Source organism: Pongo abelii, chromosome 2 (assembly GCF_028885655.2).
Source record: "Pongo abelii isolate AG06213 chromosome 2, NHGRI_mPonAbe1-v2.0_pri, whole genome shotgun sequence".
Classification (NCBI taxonomy): domain Eukaryota; kingdom Metazoa; phylum Chordata; class Mammalia; order Primates; family Hominidae; genus Pongo; species Pongo abelii.
In genome coordinates, this window is record NC_085928.1 from 121,892,616 (window position 1) to 121,914,298 (window position 21,683).

The 21,683-nt window shown below is 40.8% G+C and overlaps 1 protein-coding gene and 1 long non-coding RNA gene across 14 annotated transcripts in view; one reads left to right on the top strand and one right to left on the bottom strand.

The window, feature by feature from the left end:
* Positions 1-21,067, top strand: part of LOC129058598 (uncharacterized) — an 86,244-nt gene extending 65,177 nt beyond the window's left edge. For all 3 annotated transcript variants that reach the window (XR_008523808.2, XR_008523811.2, XR_008523810.2), the window contains 2 exons: positions 1,978-2,125; positions 20,254-21,067. This is a non-coding gene — a long non-coding RNA (uncharacterized LOC129058598). The remainder of the gene's footprint in view (positions 1-1,977; positions 2,126-20,253) is intronic.
* CNOT10 (CCR4-NOT transcription complex subunit 10) overlaps positions 1-21,683 on the bottom strand; it is a 90,220-nt gene that overhangs the window by 40,879 nt on the left and 27,658 nt on the right. For all 11 annotated transcript variants that reach the window (XR_008523807.2, XR_008523806.2, XM_003776292.4 and 8 more), the window contains 6 exons: positions 19,076-19,218; positions 16,139-16,225; positions 15,213-15,296; positions 12,206-12,323; positions 7,058-7,207; positions 4,823-5,025 (listed from right to left, as the gene is read on the bottom strand). Coding sequence is in view for 9 of the 11 variants with exons in the window: in XM_003776292.4 (XP_003776340.2) it covers positions 4,823-5,025; positions 7,058-7,207; positions 12,206-12,323; positions 15,213-15,296; positions 16,139-16,225; positions 19,076-19,218 (785 nt within the window). In the remaining 2 variants the exon portion in view is untranslated. The remainder of the gene's footprint in view (positions 1-4,822; positions 5,026-7,057; positions 7,208-12,205; positions 12,324-15,212; positions 15,297-16,138; positions 16,226-19,075; positions 19,219-21,683) is intronic.

Sequence of the window (21,683 nt, forward strand, 5' to 3'; positions counted from 1 at the left end):
ACACAGATCATTTCCTTCTTAATTCAAAGTATTAATTATATTGTCAACAATATATAAACTTTAATAAGCTGTACATGGTGAAAATTTACATGGACACAATACTTGCCTTCTAGGAAATTAAAATCCCCAAACCAAATGAATAAACATTAAACCGAAAATAATAAAAGCTACTTACACGTACATAGTACTTCAGGATATTTGATCAAGATGTATTATCTCACTACAGAGCTCACAGTGATAATTTGATTTATGATCCCCCTTCATTCTAAGTCTCTAATTTGGTTGGGTGCAGTGGTTCATGCCGGTAATCCCAGCCCTTTGGGAAGCTAAGGCAGGAGGATCACTTGAAACCGGGAGTTCGAGACCAGCCTGGGCAACATAGTGAGACCCCCCTGTATCTACTTTTTTTTTTCCTTTTTTTTTTTTTTTTTTAAGACAAGGTCTGGCTCTGTTGCCCAGGATGGAATGGAGTACAGTGGCATGATCTCGGCTCACTGCAACTTCAGCCTCCTGGGCTCAAGTGATCCTCCTGCTTCAGCCTCCCAAGTAGCTGGGACTACAGGTACAGGTGTGTGCCACCATGACTGGCTAATTTTTCTATTTTTTTTTTTAGAGACAGGGTTTTGCCAAGTTGCTGAGGCTGGAAAATTTTTTTTAGGCTTGGGTGCAGTGGTGTAGTCTTGGCTCACTGCAACCTTCACCTCCTGAGTTCAAGTGATTCTCTTGCCTCAGCCTCCTGAGTAGCTAGGATTACAGGCGCCTGTCACCACACCTGGCTAATTTTTAGTAGAGATGGGGTTTCACCACATTGGCCAGGCTAGTCTCAAACTCCTGACCTCAACTGATCCGCCCGCCTCGGCCTCCCAAAGTACTGAGATTACAGGTGTGAGCTACCGTGCCCAGCCAGAAAAAATCTTTTATTTATTTATTTTTTTGAGATGGAGTATCACTCTGTCACCCAGGCAGGAGTGCAGTGGCGCGATCTCGGCTCACTGCAACCTCTGCCTCCCGGGTTCAAGCAATTCTCCTGCCTCAGCCTCCTGAGTAGCTGGGACTACAGGTGGGTGCCACCACAACCTGGCTAATTTTTTGTATTTTTAGTAGAGATGGAGTTTCACCGTGTTAACCAGGATGGTCTTGATCTCCTGACCTCCTGATCCACCCGCCTCAGCCTCCCAAAGTGCTGGGAATACAGGCGCAAACCACTGCTCTAGGCCAAATCTTTTTTAATTTAAAAAATAAAACTAAGCTGGGCAAGGTGGCTCACACCTGTAATCCTAGCACTTTGGGAGGCTGAGGCGGGTGGATCACTAGAGCCCAGGAACTAGAGACCAGTGTGGGCAACGTGATGAAACTCCACCTCTACAAAGAAATACAAAAATTAGCCAAGTGCGGTGATGCATGCCTATAGTCCCAGCTACTAGGGAAGCTGAGGAGGGAAGATTGCTTGACACCAGGCAGGTCGAGACTGCAGTGAGCCATGATCACGCCACTGCACTCAAGCCTGAGTGACAGAGTGAGACCCTGTCTCAAAAATAAAATAAAATAGAACAAGTCTCTAACTTACCTGCAGGTGGAATCCCAAGTAGTTATCTTACAATGACATCCAAATTCTCACATACCAGAACAAACTGGAGTCAATCAATATGAATTTGCAAAACTAATCTCTGCCCTGCAAAAAGTCTTTTCTCTAAACACAAATGTTTCTGTACTGTTACGTATTGCTCCTGAATGTAACTTATAGTTGCACTTCCATATATGACTTTTAATAAAGAACATACTACACAGTGCTAAAAAATACAATAAAACTGCTCTGATCAAAACTAATTGTGTATAGAGAAGGCCATGCAATATTAATGAAAAAGTGGATATTTTAAACCATTATTATGAGGACTTCCGTTCTGACTTCTTTTCCTAGTTGTGGTGATAAATTTACATGGATTCATCCATATTCTCTTCTCTTTTCTTATTGCTAAGGCCATGAAAACTGATTCAAATGGCTAGATACGAAGATGCAACAGATAAAAACAAACTGGCCCATGATGGAATGGAACTAAAAAACATAGAATAACAATCCATACCTTCAAGCACCGATAGCCAGAAAGTGTGCCAGATAAGTTTTAAGGTAAAAGGATCATACATAATTAAAATATTGGGACTATTTTTGTTTAGCAGATCTTTTCCCATATTTATACACTGCCCAGGTAAATACAAGCCTTGCCTGTGCAAAGTCTGAAATAATATGTACCAGATATTCAGGACAAAATGTCCTCCTTAGCATAAACAAGTTAATTTTTTTTAATCCAAAATGAATTTATTTCTGAAGGTACAAACTACTTTGTTCAGCATACCTCCTGTCCTGACTAAATAAAACAAATTTTATGAAATTTTATTTGGAGTTTACAATTACTCGTATTGGGATTTGTCCTCTGATTTTATTAGTGTTTTGGGCTTGTTTTTACTGTTTTTTAGGTTACCCTACAGTTTTTTTTAGGAGGAGGAAAAGCACAGACAAAGATATTACTGGTGGCAAGTTTCCTATTAGCAGCACAAATTGTGTGTGTTCATGAAGTTATGGCAACCAAAAGTCATCTTTACCATTTTTTAAAAATTACAAATTTACAACTTTTCTAGAAAAAAAAAAAACAGGACTGGCAGCATATTAATATGGAAAATACTTATCCTCCCCTCCCGCTCCTTCTCCTCTAGGGGGAGAGGAGGAGACCTTGTAAGCTCAATGGCTTCTGTAGAACACAATCCTAAAAGTACTATTTCTAAAACCAGTTAATTTAAAAAGAAAATATTAAACTTTACAATCTTTCCCTAGTCCCAGAAAAAGGTAACTCCCTGGTTTCCAGTAAATACCAAAGAAAGGCCCCCAACACTTAAATTTATAAACAGATTAAAGAGAATAAGCAATTTCTATTTGCTTCTTTTAAGTATAAATTCTGCCTGGAACTGTTTATCAGTTAAGAATTAACCAATAAGAAAGTTGTCTTTTAAAAAGCAAAGTATAATTAAATCATTAAAGTCTTTCAAAGACAAATCACTCATCTCTTCCTCTGTTGGTATACTCAAATCATAAACTACCTAAGTACCATGTATGAAAACTAGCAAACACACTTCTTTAATCCCCTTAGTTCTTGTACTTCTCAGAAACTGCTGTTCAGCAGGAGGAGAGCCTCAACATCTTTTATCACCTATGGTAGGCACGCAAGGTAAAACCTCCAGGTACCATACCTTCCCAATGTTTATACACACCCAAAAAGCACAGCAAGGGCAGGGCGTGGGGTAGCAAATGGAAGACACACATATCTGGTAATTCTGATACAACCCATCTTTCCCCTATCTCCTACTGATCCCTCCCAAATTGAAATTCAAAAGGCTTCCACCAATTGCCATTTAGAGATAATCTAAGCATGGAAATCAATGTAAACTGGCCTATTCTCATAGCTACCATGGGCAATCATGTGTCAGAGAGAAACAGCCTGGTAATCCATAAACTCTCTATCATTTACTGAAACCAAAGTAAAACTCTCAGGCATTGAAGGAAATCCAGCTTAATGCAGCTCTTTCCACATTATGTTATCAGAACTTTTTTTTGAGACGGAGTCTCTCTGTCACCCAGGCTGGAGTGCAGTGGCGCGATCTTGGCTAGCTGCAAGCTCCGCCTCCTGGGTTCACGCCATTCTCCTGCCTCAGCCTCCCGAGTAGCTGGGACTACAGGCGGCCACCACCAGGCCCGGCTAATTTTTTGCATTTTTAGTAGAGACGGGGGTTTCACTGTGTTAGCCAGGATGGTCTTGATCTCCTGACCTCGTGATCCACCCGCCTCGGCCTCCCAAAGTGCTGGGATTACAGGCATGACCACTGCACCCGGCTGTTATCAGACCTTTTCTAATCACCAGGCTACACACTATTCTTATGCCAGCAGATGCATGTATCCTGACCCCTGGAGCAGCTAGCAGACCACTGTTCCAACGTACATGACTTTCTCACTGGCTTCAACTCTTTCATGTTGCCATACTTACTTACCAAGAATGAGAATGTTAACAAGTGACCTATTAAATTTTTATTTTTATTTTTTTTGAGACAGGGTCTCGCTCTGTTGCCTAAGGTGGAGTGCAGTGGCTCTATCTGGTCTCACTCCAATCTCCACCTCCCAGGCTCAAACGATCTTCCCGCTTCAGCCTCTTGAATAGCTGGGACTACAGGAGCTCACTGCCACACCCAATAATTTTTTGTAGATATGGGGGTCTCACTATGTTGTCTAGACTGGTCTTGGACTCCTGAGCTCAAGTGATCCACCCGCCTCAGCCTCCTAAAGTGCTTGGATTACAGGCATGAGCCACTGCGCACGGCCAACAAATGACTTTTTGAAACTAATTTTTTTTTCCCCAGTGAAGAAGAGAAGACTATCTATACATTTCACGCCTGTAATCCCAGCACTTCGGGAGGCCGAGGTGGATAGATCACATAAGGTCGGGAGTTCAAGACCAGCCTGGGCAACATGGTGAAACCTCGTCTCTACTAAAAATACAAAATTAGCTGGGCGTGGTGGCATGTGCATGTAGTCCCAGCTATTTGGGAGGCTGAGGCAGAAGAATCGCTTGAACCCGGGAGGTGGAGGTTGCAGTGAGCCGAGATCGTGACATTGCACTCCAGCCCGGGCAACAAGAGAGAAACTCCATATCAAAAAAAAAAAGGGAAATGTCTTCTGTATGTTTCCAAGGTTTTTTTTTTTTTTTTTTTTTTTTTTAACCATTCCATGTAGTAAGTGGGGAGAAGACAGGGTTCAAAAAGATACCCAAGTAGCACTCACCCCCTTATTGGCAGCAATGCAGCATTCAGCCAGCCGTAGCCAGAGGCGAGGATTTGCATGATAAACCTGAACAGCTTCAATCAGACATTCGAAGGCAGCAAGAGGCCTTCCAATGTGAAGAAGCTGAATTCCACAGTTATACAGCAACTCATATCTCTTATTGGTTAGTAACGTACACATGGGTCTTCCTGAAAATTTTTTACCTAGTGATAAAAATTAGATAAGAATACATCATTAGATTTACAGTAATAGTAATCTTGAAAACATTTACTCCATTAAGTACTTAGTCACTACCATGTTTAACACCAATAATCCTGATCCGAGGTTTAATAGCTCTCACCAATGGTGGTCTCCATCCTCAACCCCACAAATATTCTCCAGAGTCATCTCAGTTGTCTATGCTGGCAGAGCCAGAGATGTCTCTTCTCATTTGCCAGCTCCCTAGGCAACAACATTCCAGGAAGGCAAAGATAAGAGATGGGACCCGCTCTCAATCCTTTGCACCTTATACTACTTTTCTACATTTTTACTTTATTCTATTTTTTATTTTTATTTTTGTAGAGATGGGGGGGTCTCACCATGTTGCCCAGGCTGGTCTTGAACTCCTGGACTCAAGTGATCCACCTTGGCCTCCCCTAAATGTTGGGATTACAGGCATGAGCCATCTTGCCTAGCCAACATTTTTAGAGTCTGTATAGTTTCCACTTTTTAAAATTTTCAGCTGGGCACAGTGGCTCACGCCTGTAATCCCAGCACTTTGGGAGGCCAAGGCGGGCAGATCACGAAGTCAGGAGTTCAAAACCGGCCTGGCCAAAATAGTGAAACCCCATTTCTACTAAAAATACAAAAATTAGCCAGGCATGGTGGCATGTGCCTGTAGTCCCAGCTACTCGGGAGGCTGAGGCAGGAAAATTGCTTGAACCTGGGACATGGAGGATGCAGTGAGCCAAGATCACGCCACTGCACTCCAGCTTGGGCAACAGAGAGAGACTTTCTCTCAGAAAAAAAAAAAAAAAAAAATCATCTTGGTCAACCATTTTATTGTCATGTGTTATTACCTATTCAATGTTTCGGTCTACCTTGATTTATAATACATTTGTCATCAATTAAATAGGTTATTATTATTATTATTATTATTATTATTATTATTTTTGACAGAGTCTCGCTCTGTCGCCCAGGCTGGAGTGCAGTGGTGCAATCTCGGCTCACTGCAAGCTCCGCCTCCTGGGTACATGCCATTATCCTGCTTCAGTCTCCGGAGTAGCTGGGGCTACAGGCGCCTGCCACCACGCCTGGCTAATTTTTTTTGTATTTTTAGTAGAGACAAGGTTTCACTATGTTAGCCAGGATGGTCTCGATCTCCTGACCTCGTGATCTGCCCACCTCGGCCTCCCTAAGTGCTGGGATTACAGGCATGAGCCACTGCACCTGGCCTAAATAGGTTATTATTTTTACAAGCTAAATAATTGTTTGATTTTAGGCATTTCAGATCAAGGATCCATATGATAATGAATATTAAAGGATAAATGTCAGGAATTTGCTTAAAGACTGTCAGATGCTGCCAGTAGTATCACATGTAAAACTCTGCAAAGAATCTATAATAAGCCGGGCACAGTGGCTTACGCTTGTAATTCCAGCACCTTGGAAGACTGAGGTGGGAGGATCACTTAAGCCAGGAGTTCCAGACCAGCCTGGGCAACATGGCGAAACCCTATCTTTACAAAAAACACAAAAATTAGCCAGGTACAGTGGCATGTGTCTGTAGTCCCAGCTACTCAGGAGGCTGAAGTGGGAGGGTCACTTGAGCCCAGGAGGCAGAAGTTGAAATGAGCTGAAATCACACCATTGCACTCCAGCCTGGGTAACAGAGCTAGACTCTGTCTCAAAAAAAAAAAAAAAAAAAATCTATAATAAACCTAGTTTGGCACAGTCATGTTGTGACTAATCAAACATTCTGGTATATAACATTACCACAGGGAATTACTCATTTTCAAATCAATGAAAAATGGAATGCAACTTAAATTTCTGGATTAATTCAAAATTACTCTTAACACCTTGTTATTGCTATTCAAAGTAGCAATATCTACTAAAAATCCCCAGAGCCAAACTTGTTGGGTAAGATCAGAGTTAACTATACACAAGTCTATATGGTGGGTATTTTAACCACATTCATGTTTTTTAAATCATGCTTTTCTGAAGTAGTAAATACAAACTGTCCCCCAGTACTGGGCTTACCTGGATCAGTGCTACCTGCACTGAGCTGTGCACAGACATTGTCATTCTCCTGCAGAGCCTTTTTAAAGTAGAATATTCCCAAATTGTGCTTGCTCATGGCAAAATGGATGCAACCAAGGTTATTCCAGAACATGCATCTCAAGCATTCACCTGAAAAAAATGCAAATAAATTTGTCCACAGAAAAATTTTAATGTTGACGTCCCTCAGACAAGAATTGGGCTCATCTTGCATGAGTTAACACTGTTACCATTCCACTTACTCCCTAAAGAACAGTTCACAAGGCATTTGAAATTTAGGAAATATCTGAAATATTTTAAAACTCCTTTTAAAATCTCTTTTATTAAAGGTGATACAAATTATTTTAAAAAACCAGTCTTATTTTGTTAGTCTAATTTTGTTCTGATTTTTTTTTCCTTTTTTAAAACAATTTTTAAAATAGGGTCTCACTATATTGCCTACCCTGGTTTCGAACTCCTGGGCTCAAGCAACCCTTTCACCTTGGCTTCCCAAAGTTCTGGGATTACAGGCATGAGCCACCATGCCCAGCTAATTTTTAGTAACTGTAGACAAATGATACAAAAATGCAAAAGACAAAAAGTGTTTATCAGTAATATAATGTATATGCATTGCATCCACTAATGAAATATTATGTAGAAATTAGAAACAAGGAAGCAAGTATGCACGGAAACAACCAAAGTATATTAAGTGAATAGCAAGAATATATAGAAAAGAACAGAGTGAGACCAGGTACGGTGGCTCACGCCTGTAATCCCAGCACTTTGGGAGGCTGAGGCGGGTGGATCACTTGAGGTCAGGAGTTCAATACCAGCCTGGCCAACATGGTGAAACCCCACCTCCACTAAAAGCACAAAAATTAGCCAGGCATTGGGCCGGGTACAGTGGCTCACGTCTGTAATCCCAGCACTTTGGGAGGCCGAGGTGGGCGGATCACGAGGTCAGGAGATCAAGACCATCCTGGCTAACATGGTGAAACCCCGTCTCGACTAAAAATACAAAAAATTAGCTGGGCGTGGTGGCGGACGCGTGTAGTCCCAGCTACTCAGGAGGCTGAGGCAGGAGAATGGCGTGAACCTGGGAGGCGGAGCTTGCAGTAAGCCGAGATCGCACCACTGCACTCCAGCCTGAGTGACAGAGTGAGACTTCGTCTCAAAAAAAAAAAAAAAAAAAAAAATTAGCCGGGCGTAGTGGAGGGCACCTGTAATCCCAGTTACTCAGGAGGCTGAGGCAGGAGAATTGCTTGGGTCTAGAGGGCAGAGGTTGCAGTGAGCCGAGATCATACCACTGCATTCCAGCCTGGGTGACAGAGTGAGACTGTCTCAAAGAAAAAAAAAAAAGGAACAGAACAGAGTATGTCTATTAAACCGTAAGTCTCCACTGATTTTAATTCACACTTCTTTAAATACCACTGCAGCTAAGCATCGTCTCATGTTTGGGAATTTGTATTTTTCAGCCTGTGTTGCCTCTTCTTGTCTTTCACCCATATTATTTCTTTTCTTTCTCTGAGACAGGATCTCATTCCGTCGCCCAGCCTACAGTGCAGTGGCATAATTAGGGCTCACTGCAGCATCAACCTCCTGGGCTCAAGCAATCCTCATGCCTCGGCCTCCTGAGTAGCTGGGACTACAGGCATGGGCCACCGTGCCCAGCTAATTTTTTTATTTTTTAGTAGAGACAGGGTCCCTATGTTGCTCAGGCTGGTCGCAAACTCCTGGAATCAAGTGATCCTCCTGCCTCGACCTCCCAAAGTGCTGAGATTACAAGCGTGAGCACCGTTCCTGGCTGATCTATTTCTTTATTTGGTTACAGATGATTTTTCTGTTGGTTACTAGTTGTTTTATATGTTATAGAAACCTTCTGTCACATCTGTTTCAAATATTCCTGCCTACTTCTGTTTGTCATTTGTTTTGTGACTTGGTTCAGTATGTGTATGTGTGTTTACATTTTTAATCATAAAATGTTTAACATTTTAATGTGATCAAATTTAGCCATGTTTTCTAAATTCTATGGTACTTACATTTTGGAAAATGTTTACTCAGGCCTTCCCCATCACAAAATTAAAATATTCATCCAAGTTTTATCTTACTGCTTTTATTTATTTTTAAATGTTAATCCTTCATCTCTCTGAATTTTATTTTGGCGTAATGAAAGTAATCTAAGCTTTATTATTCTCTTTTCTTTTTTTTTTGAGACGGAGTCTCACTCTGTCGCCCAGGCTGGGGTGCAGTGGCGCAATTTCAGCTCACTGCAACCTCTGCCTCCCAGGTTCATGCCATTCTCCTGCCTCAGCCTCCCGAGTAGCTGGGACTACAGGCGCCCGCCACCACGCCTGGCTAATTTTTTGTATTTTTAGTAGAGACGGGGTTTCACCATGTTAGTCAGGATGGTCTTGATCTCCTGGCCTTGTGATCCGCCCGCCTCAGCCTCCCAAAGTGCTGAGATTACAGGCGTGAGCCACCACGCCCAGCCTTTAATATTCTTTTTCTAAATAGCTACCCAAACATTCTAAAACAATGGCCCTTAATGGTATAAAATGCCTGACTAGAATGACAAAATTAATAATCAGGATATTTATTGTTTAGCACTTAAAATCTAAAGGTAATCTTCTGACATATTTTTAAATTAAGCAATGACAATATTTAAAAGAGAAAAACTAGGCTGAGCTCTGTGGCTTACACCTACAATTCCAGCACTTTGGGATCCTAAGTAGCTGGGATTACAGGCACATGCCATCACGCCTGGCTAATTTTTGTATTTTGTGTAGAGACGGGGTTTCTCCATGTTGGCCAGCCTGGTCTTGAACTCCTGACCTCAAGTGATCCATTGGCCTCAGTCTCCCAATGTGCTGGGATTGCTTATACGTGTGAGCCACCACGCCTGGCCATCTTTATTTATTAATTTATTTTTAGAGACAAGGCCTTGTTCTGTTGCCCAGGCTGGAGTGCAGTGGCATGATCATGATTCACTGGAGCCTCGAATTCCTGGTCCTCCTGCCTTGGCCTCCCAAAGCATTAGGATTACAGGCATGAGCCACTGCTTCCAGCTCCTGCCTCCATTTTAAAGATTGACAATGTCAATACTGACATCTACATCAAGAAAATCCTAAGCAAAATTTTCTCAAAGTATATTATCTTTTTAGTTTGAGGGATCATTGCATGTTGTGTGTTAGTGGACCTCTGAGGAGAAACTATGACAATGAAAACAAAACACTAAAATTGAGCAGAATTAGAAATGGGTATTTAGAACAGAAATAATACCCACAAGAGAATTATAAGGAACAAAGTGCCTTTCTCCATCCTCCATCACGCCTGTGAACTGAAAGGGTAAATAGGGGAAGGTCTCAGTATGTTTGCGTGTGTATTTTGTGTGTGTATCTGAATAGAACCCAAAAAAAAACAAGACAAAACGTACCAAAAAACATATTAATTGTTTGCATTTTAAACTTGAGGCAAAACATACATTTTCAATAGTTTATCCTCATTTCTCGAATAAGTGATTTTCCTTCTCCTGCCTCATCAAATACTGATGATATAAACCTAAATGACAGTCACAATTTTTACTTTCATATTATCATTAATACCAAAGGATTTGTAAGACTTTTTAGTCTAAATAGAGGCAAGAATATGTAATAATACTTATCTTCCTAGCATTATAGAAAGATTTTTGATATAAGAAATGATCTAAAGAAGTCATATTAATTGGGCAAGTTACTGAAAAAAATAATATTATTAACTGCCTTTATGGCAGAAAAAAGTAAAAACATTATATTATTTACTTAAAAGGTCTCATTTTTCTGGTATAGATGGTAATTCACTAAAAAAAAAAAAAGATGAAAGAAAAAAAGTCTCACTTCACAAAGCAAAAGTCCAAGGATCTTATAAAAACAAATGAAAGGGCCAGATGCGGTGGCTCACGCTTGTAATCCCAGCACTTTGAGATGCTGAGGTGGGCGGGCCACTTGAGGTCAGGAGTTCGATACAGCCTAGGCAACACGGAAACCCTGTCTCTACCAAAAAATACAAAAATCAGCTGAGCATGGTGGTGCATGCCTGTAGTCCCAGCTACTCAGGAGGCAGAGGTGGGAGAATCACTTGAACCCGGGAGGGAGGTGGAGGCTGTAGTGAGCCAAGATGGTGCCACTGCACTCCAGCTCGGGCAACAGAGCAAGACTCTGTCAAAAAAAAAAAGAAAGGAAAGAAAGGAAGGGAAGGAAGGGAAGGAAGGAAGAGAGGGAAGAGAGGGAGGGAAGGGAAGGGAAGGAAGGGAGGGAAGGGAGGGAAGGGAAGGAAGGGAGGGAAGGGAGGGGAGGGAAGGGAGGGAAGGGAGGGAAGGGAAGGAAGGGAGGGAAGGGAAGGAAGGGAAGGAAGGGAAGGAAGGGAAGGAAGGGAAGGAAGGGAAGGAAGGGAAGGAGGGAAGGAAGGAGGGAAGGAAGGAAGGAAAAGAAGGAAAAGAAGGAAAAGAAAGAAGGAAGGAGGGAAGGAAGGAAGGGAGGAAGGGAGAGAGAGAGGAAGGGAGGGAGGGCAAATCAGGTTAAAGAAAAAAGACAAGCTATCTGGGCCAGGCACAGTGGTGCACTGTGTAATCCCAGCACTTTGGGAGACTGAGGTCAGCGGATCACTTGAGCCCAGGAGTTTGAGACCAGCTTGGGCAACATAATGAGACCTTGTTTCTACAATAAATAAGCCAGACATAGTGGTGCATGCCTATAGTCCCAGCTACCTGGGAGGGTGAGGTGGGAGGATCGCTGGTGCCTAGGAGGTTGAGGCTGCAGTGAGCTGTGATTGTGGCACTGCATTCAGCCTGGGCGACAAAGCAAGACCCCATTTCCAAAAAAAAAAAAGAAAAAAAAAGAAAAAAAGAAGGTGGGGGAGGGGAGGGGAGGGGAGGAAAGCGATCCAACCTGGAAAAGTAAAAAAAAGAAAGAAAGCAAAGTGAAAGCAAGAAGTAATGAGGTTTCTTCTAAAGTAGAAACAAGAATTCCTGGAAATTTTTGCACCAGAAATATTAAAACATTTTCATTAAAAAATTAGCATAAATCACTCAAAAGACTGGGTGTTGGGAGGTGGACAAGCAAGAAGGGGTAAAAGAGCAAGGCAAAAAAAAGTTAAAATTTCACAATTTTCTTTTACCTGTTTTCATGAATCCTGGATGCTCAGCAATGTTTGAACTATTTAATAGCTTCACGGCTTTTCGATAATTACCTCTTAAGTACTCAAAATTGCTTTTAAGAAAGAGAGAGGGTGCAGACTGTAGAGAAAATATAAAAGTTACTTATAATTTGTTTTCAGATACCTAATGTAAGATCTTAATTATACTGTTGTACTGACATGTGTTCAAAACCATACATGAATCAATTAAGTCACAGTCACAAAAAAATATATAGTCTCTAAATTTTTCATTGCTCTCACAATCAAAAAAACTGAAATTTGTCAGAGAGCACTTTGTAAAAAGAATTACTAAGGGTCCACCTGAAAAAATAAATATAGGTATATGTATAAGAATACAGTCTGTAGATTATCAACTGATTGTGTTCATCTACTACGCTACTAACTGAAAACCAATTTGACAACACAATGTATGTCCTTCATTTTAATAGTTATTAGAGAGACTGGTGATCTTTCTTACTTTTTAGGATACAAATGCACCTTTCATTAGAACCTACGGAGATATAAATAATCAAATACTTTTCCAAATAGGAAAAAAAAAGTGCCATTCTACAAATGGAAGAATTTTCAACAGAATGCCTTATTTGCAAGCACTAATCTTGCTGTTCCAAAGAATGGTAGATCTTTTGAATGGTAGATCACCTTTCACTTCTCCTAAGAATCCTCATGGTGGAGGACCCTAGATAGTACCACCTGTTTAGAGTACGAAAGCATGCAGAGAGCTCTGGAGACGAAACATCCATCCAGGAGGACATCTGAAATCCTGATTGAGTCATTGATTGATTGAGACGGAGTCTTGCTCTGTCGCCCAGGCTGGAGTACAGTGGCATGATCTCGGATCACTGCAACCTCCGCCTCCCGGGTTCAAACAATTCTCCTGCCTCAGCCTCCTGAGTAGCTGGGATTACAGGCATGCGCCACCACGCCAGGCAAATTTTTGTTTCTGTATTTGTTTTTGTTTTTTAGATGGAGTCTTGCTCCGTCGCCCAGGCTACAGTGCAGTGGCGTGATCTCGGCTCACTGCAACCTCCGCCTCCCGGGTTCTAGCAATTCTCCTGCCTCAGCCTCCTGAGTAGCTGGGATTACAGGCACATGCCACCACACCTGGCTAATTTTTGTATTTTTAGTAGAGATGGGGTTTCACCATGTTGGTCAGGCTGGTCTTAAACTCCTGACTTTGGGATCCTCCTGCCTCAGCCTCCCAAAGTGTGGGGATTACAGGTGTGAGCCACCGTGCCCGACCTAATTTTTTTATTTTTAGTAGAGATGGGGCTTCCCCATGTTGGCAAGGTTGGTCTCGAACTCCTGACCTCAGGTGATCTGCCTGCCTCAGCCTTCCAAAGTGCTGGGATTACAGGCATAAGCCATCACGCCTGGCCTATTTATTCACTTAATTTAGCAACAGGCTTTCCTTCTAAATCCTAGTTTATCCTTTGCTCTGCCTCCCGCCCATCCCAAAGTTCTGGTCACTAAAGAAACAAGGGCTTTTAGTGCTTATTCTTAGTGGTAGCTATTCCTCCTGAAGTTTTCGCTGATTTAGGATGACTATTAATTTTCAATTGTCTTTCCTCTATGACTGTGGTCTCCTTTAAGGCAGGAATTATGTCTTTTTTTTTTTTTTTTTTTTGAGACGGAGTCTTGTTCTGTTGCCCAGGCTGGAGTGCAGTGGCACGGTCTCAGTTCACAGCAGGATCCGCCTCCCGGGTTCACACCATTCTCCTGCCTCAGCCTCCCGAGTAGCTGGGACTACAGGTGCCCGCCACCACGCCCGGCTCATTTTTTGTAGTTTTAGTAGAGATGGGGTTTCACTGTGTTAACCAGGATGGTCTTGATCTCCTGACCTCGTGATCCGCCCGCCTCAGCCTCCCAAAGTGCTGGGATTACAGGCGTGAGCCACCGCGCCTGGCTAGGAATTATGTCTTTTATCATTAAAAAAAAAAAAAAAAGTCTGATAATGGCTGGCTGGCTAACTGGGCCTTTCCCTCTTAGGCTCAGGTCTAGGCCACAATTGTTCTCAAAAATCACTAGCACATTAACTAACTCAGTGACTAATCTGGATCCTGCCTGAGATTTTTAACCATATTTTCTCATGACTTTATACTTCTAAATTTATAGTTTTTCTAGAAGCATCAAGATTGTTCACAATTCTGTTTCTTTCCTATACCATCTTAAAAATTATCAATGAAAGATTAGGGTGGAGGGAGTGGAAGGAGGAAGTAATTCTATCTCAGTTAAATCGAAGGTACTGTCAAGCCAAAAGTCATTTGGAAAGGGCAGGTTTTGGCTACAATTTGACTTGTTAGATTTTTAATAAATTTTTTTTATTTAAAAAATTTTTTTTGACAGGGTCTCACCCTGTTGCCCAGGCTAGTGTGCAATGGCACGATCTCAGCTCACTGCAACTTCTGCTTCCTGGGTTCAAGTGACCCTCCCTCTTCAGCCTCCCCAGTGGCTGGGACTACAGGCACACACCACCACAGCCGGCTTATTTTTGTATTTTTAGTAGAGACAGGGTCTCATCATGTTGACCAGGCTGGTCTTGAACTCCTGACCTCAGGTGATCCACCCACCTTGGCCTCCTAAAGTGCTGGGATTACAGGTGAGTCACCATGCCTGGCCATAAATGTTTTGAGTATAATACTAAAAAATTCTAAAATAACCTAAATGTCTAATATTAGCAAAATGTTTAAGTGAGTTGTGATAAACCATTCACAGAAAAATAGGCAGTTATTTAAAATGGTGGTTTTGAAGGTTACATAAAATAGAAAAGTGCTTGTTGTAATTTTAAGTAAAAAAAAAAAAAAATTAAACTGTAGACACAGTATTATTACTACTTCCCAACTTTAAAATAGCAAGGTTTGTATCTGGCAGTATATGTAAAAGACTAAGAAAAATTATTTAAACCTGACAATACCCATAGTCTAAATAAGAAAGACACAAATTGAAAAACAAAAGTCCAGAAGAAACTTACATTTCCAGCTGTATTCATGACTGACTTGATTTCCCTTTTACATGCTTTCAGAGACTTCATTTGGATATAAGCTCGTACTTTGTACTGTCAAAGGGAAAATGTTAGTATGTTAAAACTATGGTGGATTTACATAAAGTTTTACTTTCTAGTTAAGAAAACCCAATCTATTTACAACAGTTACACTAATTACTTGCTAAATCAAGTTTACAATTTTAGAAAATATGCTATTTTCACTGTACTCTTCGAATATACTTCAAAATACTAAAATCATGGTAGAATAAAAACTTAGCCAGATGTGGTGGCTCACGCCTGTAATCCCAATACTTTGGAGGCCGAGGCAGGCGCATCACCTGAGGTCAGGAGTTTGAGACCAGCCTGGCCAACATGATGAAACCCTGTCTCTACTAAAAATACAAAAAATTATCCGGTTGTGGTGATGCGTGCCAGTAATCCCAGCTACTCAGGAAGGCTGAGGCAGGAGAATCGCTTGAACCTGGGAGGCAGAGGTTGCAGCGAGCTGAGATCGCACCATTGCACTGCAGCTTGGGTGACAGAGTGAGGCTCCGTCTCAAAAAACAAACAAAAAACTTAAATACTCAAGTTCCAGGCAAAAATCCTATCAATCCTCTTCTGCACATGGCTAACAATGACTTTTTAAAATTCCAGTTGATCGTATCATGCAGTACATTCCCGTGTCATTTCTCTCAAACTTTATTTATAGAGCAATTTAAATAAATTATATTATCCTCTTAAGCAAAATGTACTTAGGATAAATGTGCTTTTAAACTACAATACTTCAAAAGACAAACAAATATATGCACCTTGAATTACTGACTGCTTCCAATGATCTATCTCATTGCTTCATTTGTCTTAACTACAATTAAATATATGTGATGTATTGCCCCCCCCTTTAAAATTTATACTACCTGATGTATCTTTGATTTTGCAGCTTCTATTAGAGCTCCACTTTCAGCTTTATGATTAGATCCATCTTTGTTGTTGTTATTACCAGTCTATAGGGTGATGAAACAAAGTTTATCAAAATTAAATATTTTTGACCATAATTTAAATCAGTGATTTACAAATGAGCTAATCTAAATTACCTAGAGAGCATTTTCAAAATGTAGAATTTGTGGGGCATGGTGGTTCATGCCTGTAATCCCAGCACTTTGGAAGGCTGAGGCGGGCGGATCGCTTGAGCCCAGGAGTTCGAGACCAGCTTGAGTAACATGGCAAAATCCCATCTCTACAAAAAATACAAAAATTAGCTGGGCATGGTGGCATGTACCTGTAGTCCCAGCTACTCAGGAAGCTGAGGTGAGAAGAATACCTGAGCCCAGGAGATCAAGGCTGCAGTGAGCCGTGATTGTGCTACTATACTCCAGCCTGAGGTGGCAGAGCAAGACCCTGTCTTTAAAAAATGCAGAATCCCAGGTCCCACTCCTAGAGACTGAGGTTCAGTAGTCTAGAGTGGGTGACAGGAAGCTCTACTCATGAGAAGCTCACAGTCGAACGTAATGATGAGCTGGTTTTATTTATTTACAATTTTAATTTTTCATAGAGACAGGGGTCTCCACTGTGGCCAGCCTGGGCTTGTTTTAAAAAGCATGAATATTACTTTTAAGCAAAACTCAGAATATCTTTCTAAAACCCAGAACAGATCCACCCACTTCTTAAAACTTTATCTGTTATGAACACTGCCAATCACATCAAATTTGAACTTTCTAGTATTCAAAGTTCTTCAAGCTATCACTCACACTCATATTGTCAACATCATCTCCCACTGCTCTCCTCTGCATTTCTCTGGTACTGTTCATTTCATTACCAGAAAGGTCTCCAGCACACCATAAGCTCATACCTTCTGTGATATTCTCTGCCAGGCTGGTTATCCTGCTCTACCCCTCCTTTTCTGACTTGTCAAACTATTAACCATCTTCCAAGGCCCAAAACAAACATCCAAATTCCTTTGAAACATTCCCTAACCTCTTTCACCTCTTTCCTCTTTGTCCATAACCAGATGTTGCCCAATTTATCTCTTCCTAGACCTGAGATCCTTGAAAGCAAGGACTGCAATGTTTTTGTTTTTGTCACCTTAGTACCTAGCAGAGTACCTTAGAACCTGGCAGAGCACATAAGCATCTGATAAATTAAATTATATTTAATCAAATATTACAAGTACTGATATAAATATTTTACTACACAATATTTCGGTATAATGCTAAGGTTATTCAACTGAAATCCCTTATGAATACACACTTAAATTGAAAAAAGTAATGCCAGACGTTTATTTGCTTTTTAAACATCAAGAATGTACACAGGCAAAAAGGTATTGGCAACGTTTCCTGCAAACACTCCTTTTAAAACAAAGGGGCAGAAAATGGAAGAAAGAAGGGTCATCCCTTGATAACCAGAAGCACAAGTAAAAGAAAAACATGAGACCCAGGATATACTCATACTGGGCACCAAGTCTCTCACCAGAACATGGTGAAGCTTAAACATCATAAATGTATGCTTTTTTATTTTTGAGTTTGAGTCTTGCTCTGTCTCCCAGGCTGGAGTGCAGTGGCGCAATCTTGGTTCACTGCAATCCCCGCCTCTGTTTCAAGTGATTCTCGTGCTTCAACCTCCTGAGTAGTTGGAATTACAGTTGTGTGCCACCATGCCCAGCTATTTTTTGTATTTTTAGTTAAGATAGGGTTTCACCATGTTGGCCAGGCTGGTCTCAAACTCCTGACCTCAGGTGATCCACCCGCCCTGGACTCTCAAAGTGCTGGGATTACAGGTGTGAGCTACCACGCCCAGCCATGTATTTTTTTTTTTTTTTTTTTAAGAACTTTAATGATGAAATTTTCCCTAATGAAAGCAATAGTGTTTATCCAGGTTATGGATTCTATTGTCTTAATTCCAATCTTTCAATTCTATAAAAATAATAGCTCATATATGAAAAGATAGTCAATGTACATCCTTAGCCATTAGGAAAATATAAATCAAAACTGTAACAAGATACCACTTCACACCCCCTAAGATGGCTAATTTTTTTTTAAAGATAGACAATAACCAGTGTTGGTAACAATGTGGAGAAATTACAACCTCACAAGTGGCCGGTGGGAATTTAAAATAGTGCAGCCACTCTGTAAAACAGTCTTGTATAGGGTTAAATATAGAGTTAAGATACCATATAACCCAGTGATTCTACTCCTAAATATTATATCCAAGATAACTGAAAACATATATCCACACAAAAATTTGTACATGAATGTTCACGGAAGCACTATATATAATAACCAAAAAGTAGAAAAGAACCCAAATGTCCACCAACTGATAAAGAAATTTTTAAAATGTGGCATATTCATATAATGAATGGAATATTATTCAGCCACAAAAGGCATGAAGTACATGAAAAAAAAATAAGTATATGCTACAATATGGATGAAGCTTCAAAGCATTACACTAAGTAAAAAAAGCCAGTGACAAATAGCTGCACATTATGATTCCATTCATATGTAATGTCCAGACGGTAAATTCAGAGACAGTAAGTAGATTAACGGCTGCTTGGAGCTGAGGAAAGGGGGAAATGGGGAGTGACTGCAAATGGTACAGGGTTTCTTTTTGGGGTGATAAAAATATTTTGAAATTAGATAGTAGTAATGGTTGTACAAATGTGAGTACACTCAAAACCACTAAACTCTACACTTTAAAATCGTAAAGCTTATAATATGAAAATTGTATCTTAAAGCTGTTAATAGTTCATAACCACAAATATTAATCATATTTTAATTGTTTTCTTTTTAATCCAGTAAACCAACAAGTAGAGAGAATTAATCATATTTTAGATTTTAGTCTGATCATCTCTAAAGACTCACCTCATTCTTTCCATTTTTGTTATTGTTACCCTGTGAAATCATTTTTTCTAGGACAGCAAGAAGATGCAAAGCTTTCTCAGCTTGGTAGGTTAATATATACAGGTCTACAAGCAAAAAACACACTGCTTGGGCAAATTTTTCTTCTGGGAGAAAAAAACACAGAAAAGAATAGTCACAACCTAAAGTAAAGCACACATCTCAGACCACCCTCCAAAATAGGATACAAAGCTTTAAATAGCAAAGCACAAGTCTTTACTCAAATGAATACCTATCACCTAGAGCCATGAATGAAAGCAACTTGCAATGCCAACAATATCATTTTACTAGGCACTGCAAGGCCTCTCATTTCAGAAATTCCAGTGATTAAATCTTCCTTGGGAAAATATCTACTAAACACTAGCACATGTAATGAGGAATATTACTTTAGGCAGAAAGAAACCTGAATTCCAATAGAGGCTGTACATTCCTAACCTGAAATGTTGAAATCTGAAATTTTTAATCCTCCAAAATCCAAAACTTTTTTTGTTTCTGAGATGGTATCTCACTGTGTTACCCAGGCTGGAGTGCAGTGTTGCAATCTTGGCTTACTGCAACCTCTGCCTACTAGGCTTAAGAGATCCTTTCATCTTAGCCTCCTGAGTAGCTGGGACCACAAACATGTGTCACCATGCCTGGCTAATTTTTTCATAGAGACAAGGTTTCACTATGTTGCCCAGGCTGGTCTCAAGCTCCTGAGCTCAAGTGATCCACCCACCTTGGCCTCACAAAGGATAGGATTACAGATGTGAGCCACTGTGTCCAGCCTCAAAATCCAAAACTTTCTGAGCACCAATGATGCTCAAATAAAATGCTCATGGTAGCATTTTGGACCTCAGGTTAGGAATACTGAACCAGTAAGTATAATGCAAATATTCCAAAGTTAAAAAAAATCCCAAATCTGAAACACTTCTTGTCCCAAGCATTTTGGATAAGGGATACTCAATCTGTACCTACTCAGCCACTAACTAGGTATGTGTGGTCTCTGTACATCGTTTAACTTTTCAGACCTCAGCTGGCTGACCTGTAAAATGAGGAGAATATTTTACCTGCCTGAAGGCAGAGGGCTGGACCAGGGGATCTTGTGACGTTCCTTCTAACTAAAAAAGTCTATGACTCCATGAAATACATTTCTTTTCTAGGTCACGGAGATGGAAAAAAAAAAAATCTGATTACAGAAGCAAAAGAAGCAAAGTATGGGCTGGAGTATATCAGAAAATTGAGACTGCCAAGAGACAAGACCTTCAAAAGAAAAAGAACCCAATGAAGAGAGGAAAGTTAACCTGGTGTGACATAAAACTATCTTTCCTTTCAAAAAAGAAGATAAAAGGAAAAATAAGGTCTAGAAGAGAAAATTTCAAAAGCCTTTAAAGAGTGGAATTCATTTAAAAACTGAAATTAACACAGCTGGTGTGCAAAGGTCATATATCTCCAAGGGCTTCTCACTGCACCTAAGACAGTAAGCCCTGCCCTAGGCTTTACCTGTTCTGCCTGTGGCTACTTCTGACTTTATTTCCTATTATCCTCCTTACCTAGCTCCAGTCACAATGATCTTGCTGCTATTGCTCTCACCAAACACAGCCTCTCACCTCAAGTCTTCTCCATACCCCATTACCTCCAGTGGGAATGCTTTCCCTCTAAACAGTAGCAAGGATAATGTCTTTTCTTTATTCAGGTGTCGTTTCAAATACCATCTCATCCCAGGCCTTGCTTGATTACCTTACTTAAAACATCCCCAGTCAATCCCTACATTCTCACTCAATTTTAGCTTTACTTCATAGCATTCAGTATACAGCCAGCTCCCTGTATCTGACCTGCACCCACAGATTCAACCAACCTCAGATTGAAAATGTTAAAAGAAAAAAAAAAGAATTGTTGCATCTGCACTGAATATGTACAGATGTTTTCCCCATCACTGTTCCCTAAACAATATGGTATAAAAACATTTTCATAGCATTTACAGTGTATTAGATATTATAAGAAATTTAGCGATTATTTAAAATGTACAGGAGGACGTACACAGAGACTGTATGTAAATACTACACCATTTTATATAAGGGATTTAAGTATCAGCAGATTTTGGTATCTGAAGAGGGGTGTCCTAGAACCAATCTCCCTTGAATACCAAGGGATGGCTGTTTTTTAATTATGTTGCTTTCTCTCCTATTAGAATAGAAGCTTAACGGGGGTAAAGAGTTTCTGTATTTCATTCACTGCATTATCTCCAGACCCAGAACAGTGTCTGGCCCACAGTATTGGCCCATGTGCTCAATTAGCATATGTTGTATGAAGAATCTGAGTACTGGCCAGGCATGGTGGTTCACACCTGTAATCCCAGCACATTGGGAGGCCAAGGTGGGTGGACTGCTTGAGCCCAGGAGTTCAAGACCAGCCTAGGCAACATGGCGAAACCCAGTCTCTGCAAAACAATACAAAAATTAGCTGGGTGTGGTGGCGCGTGACTGTAATCCCAGCTACTGAAGAGGCTGGGGTGGGAGGATCGCTTGGGCCTGGCAGGTGGAGGTTGCAGTGAGTGGAGTTCACACCACTGCACTCCAGCCTGGGCAACAGA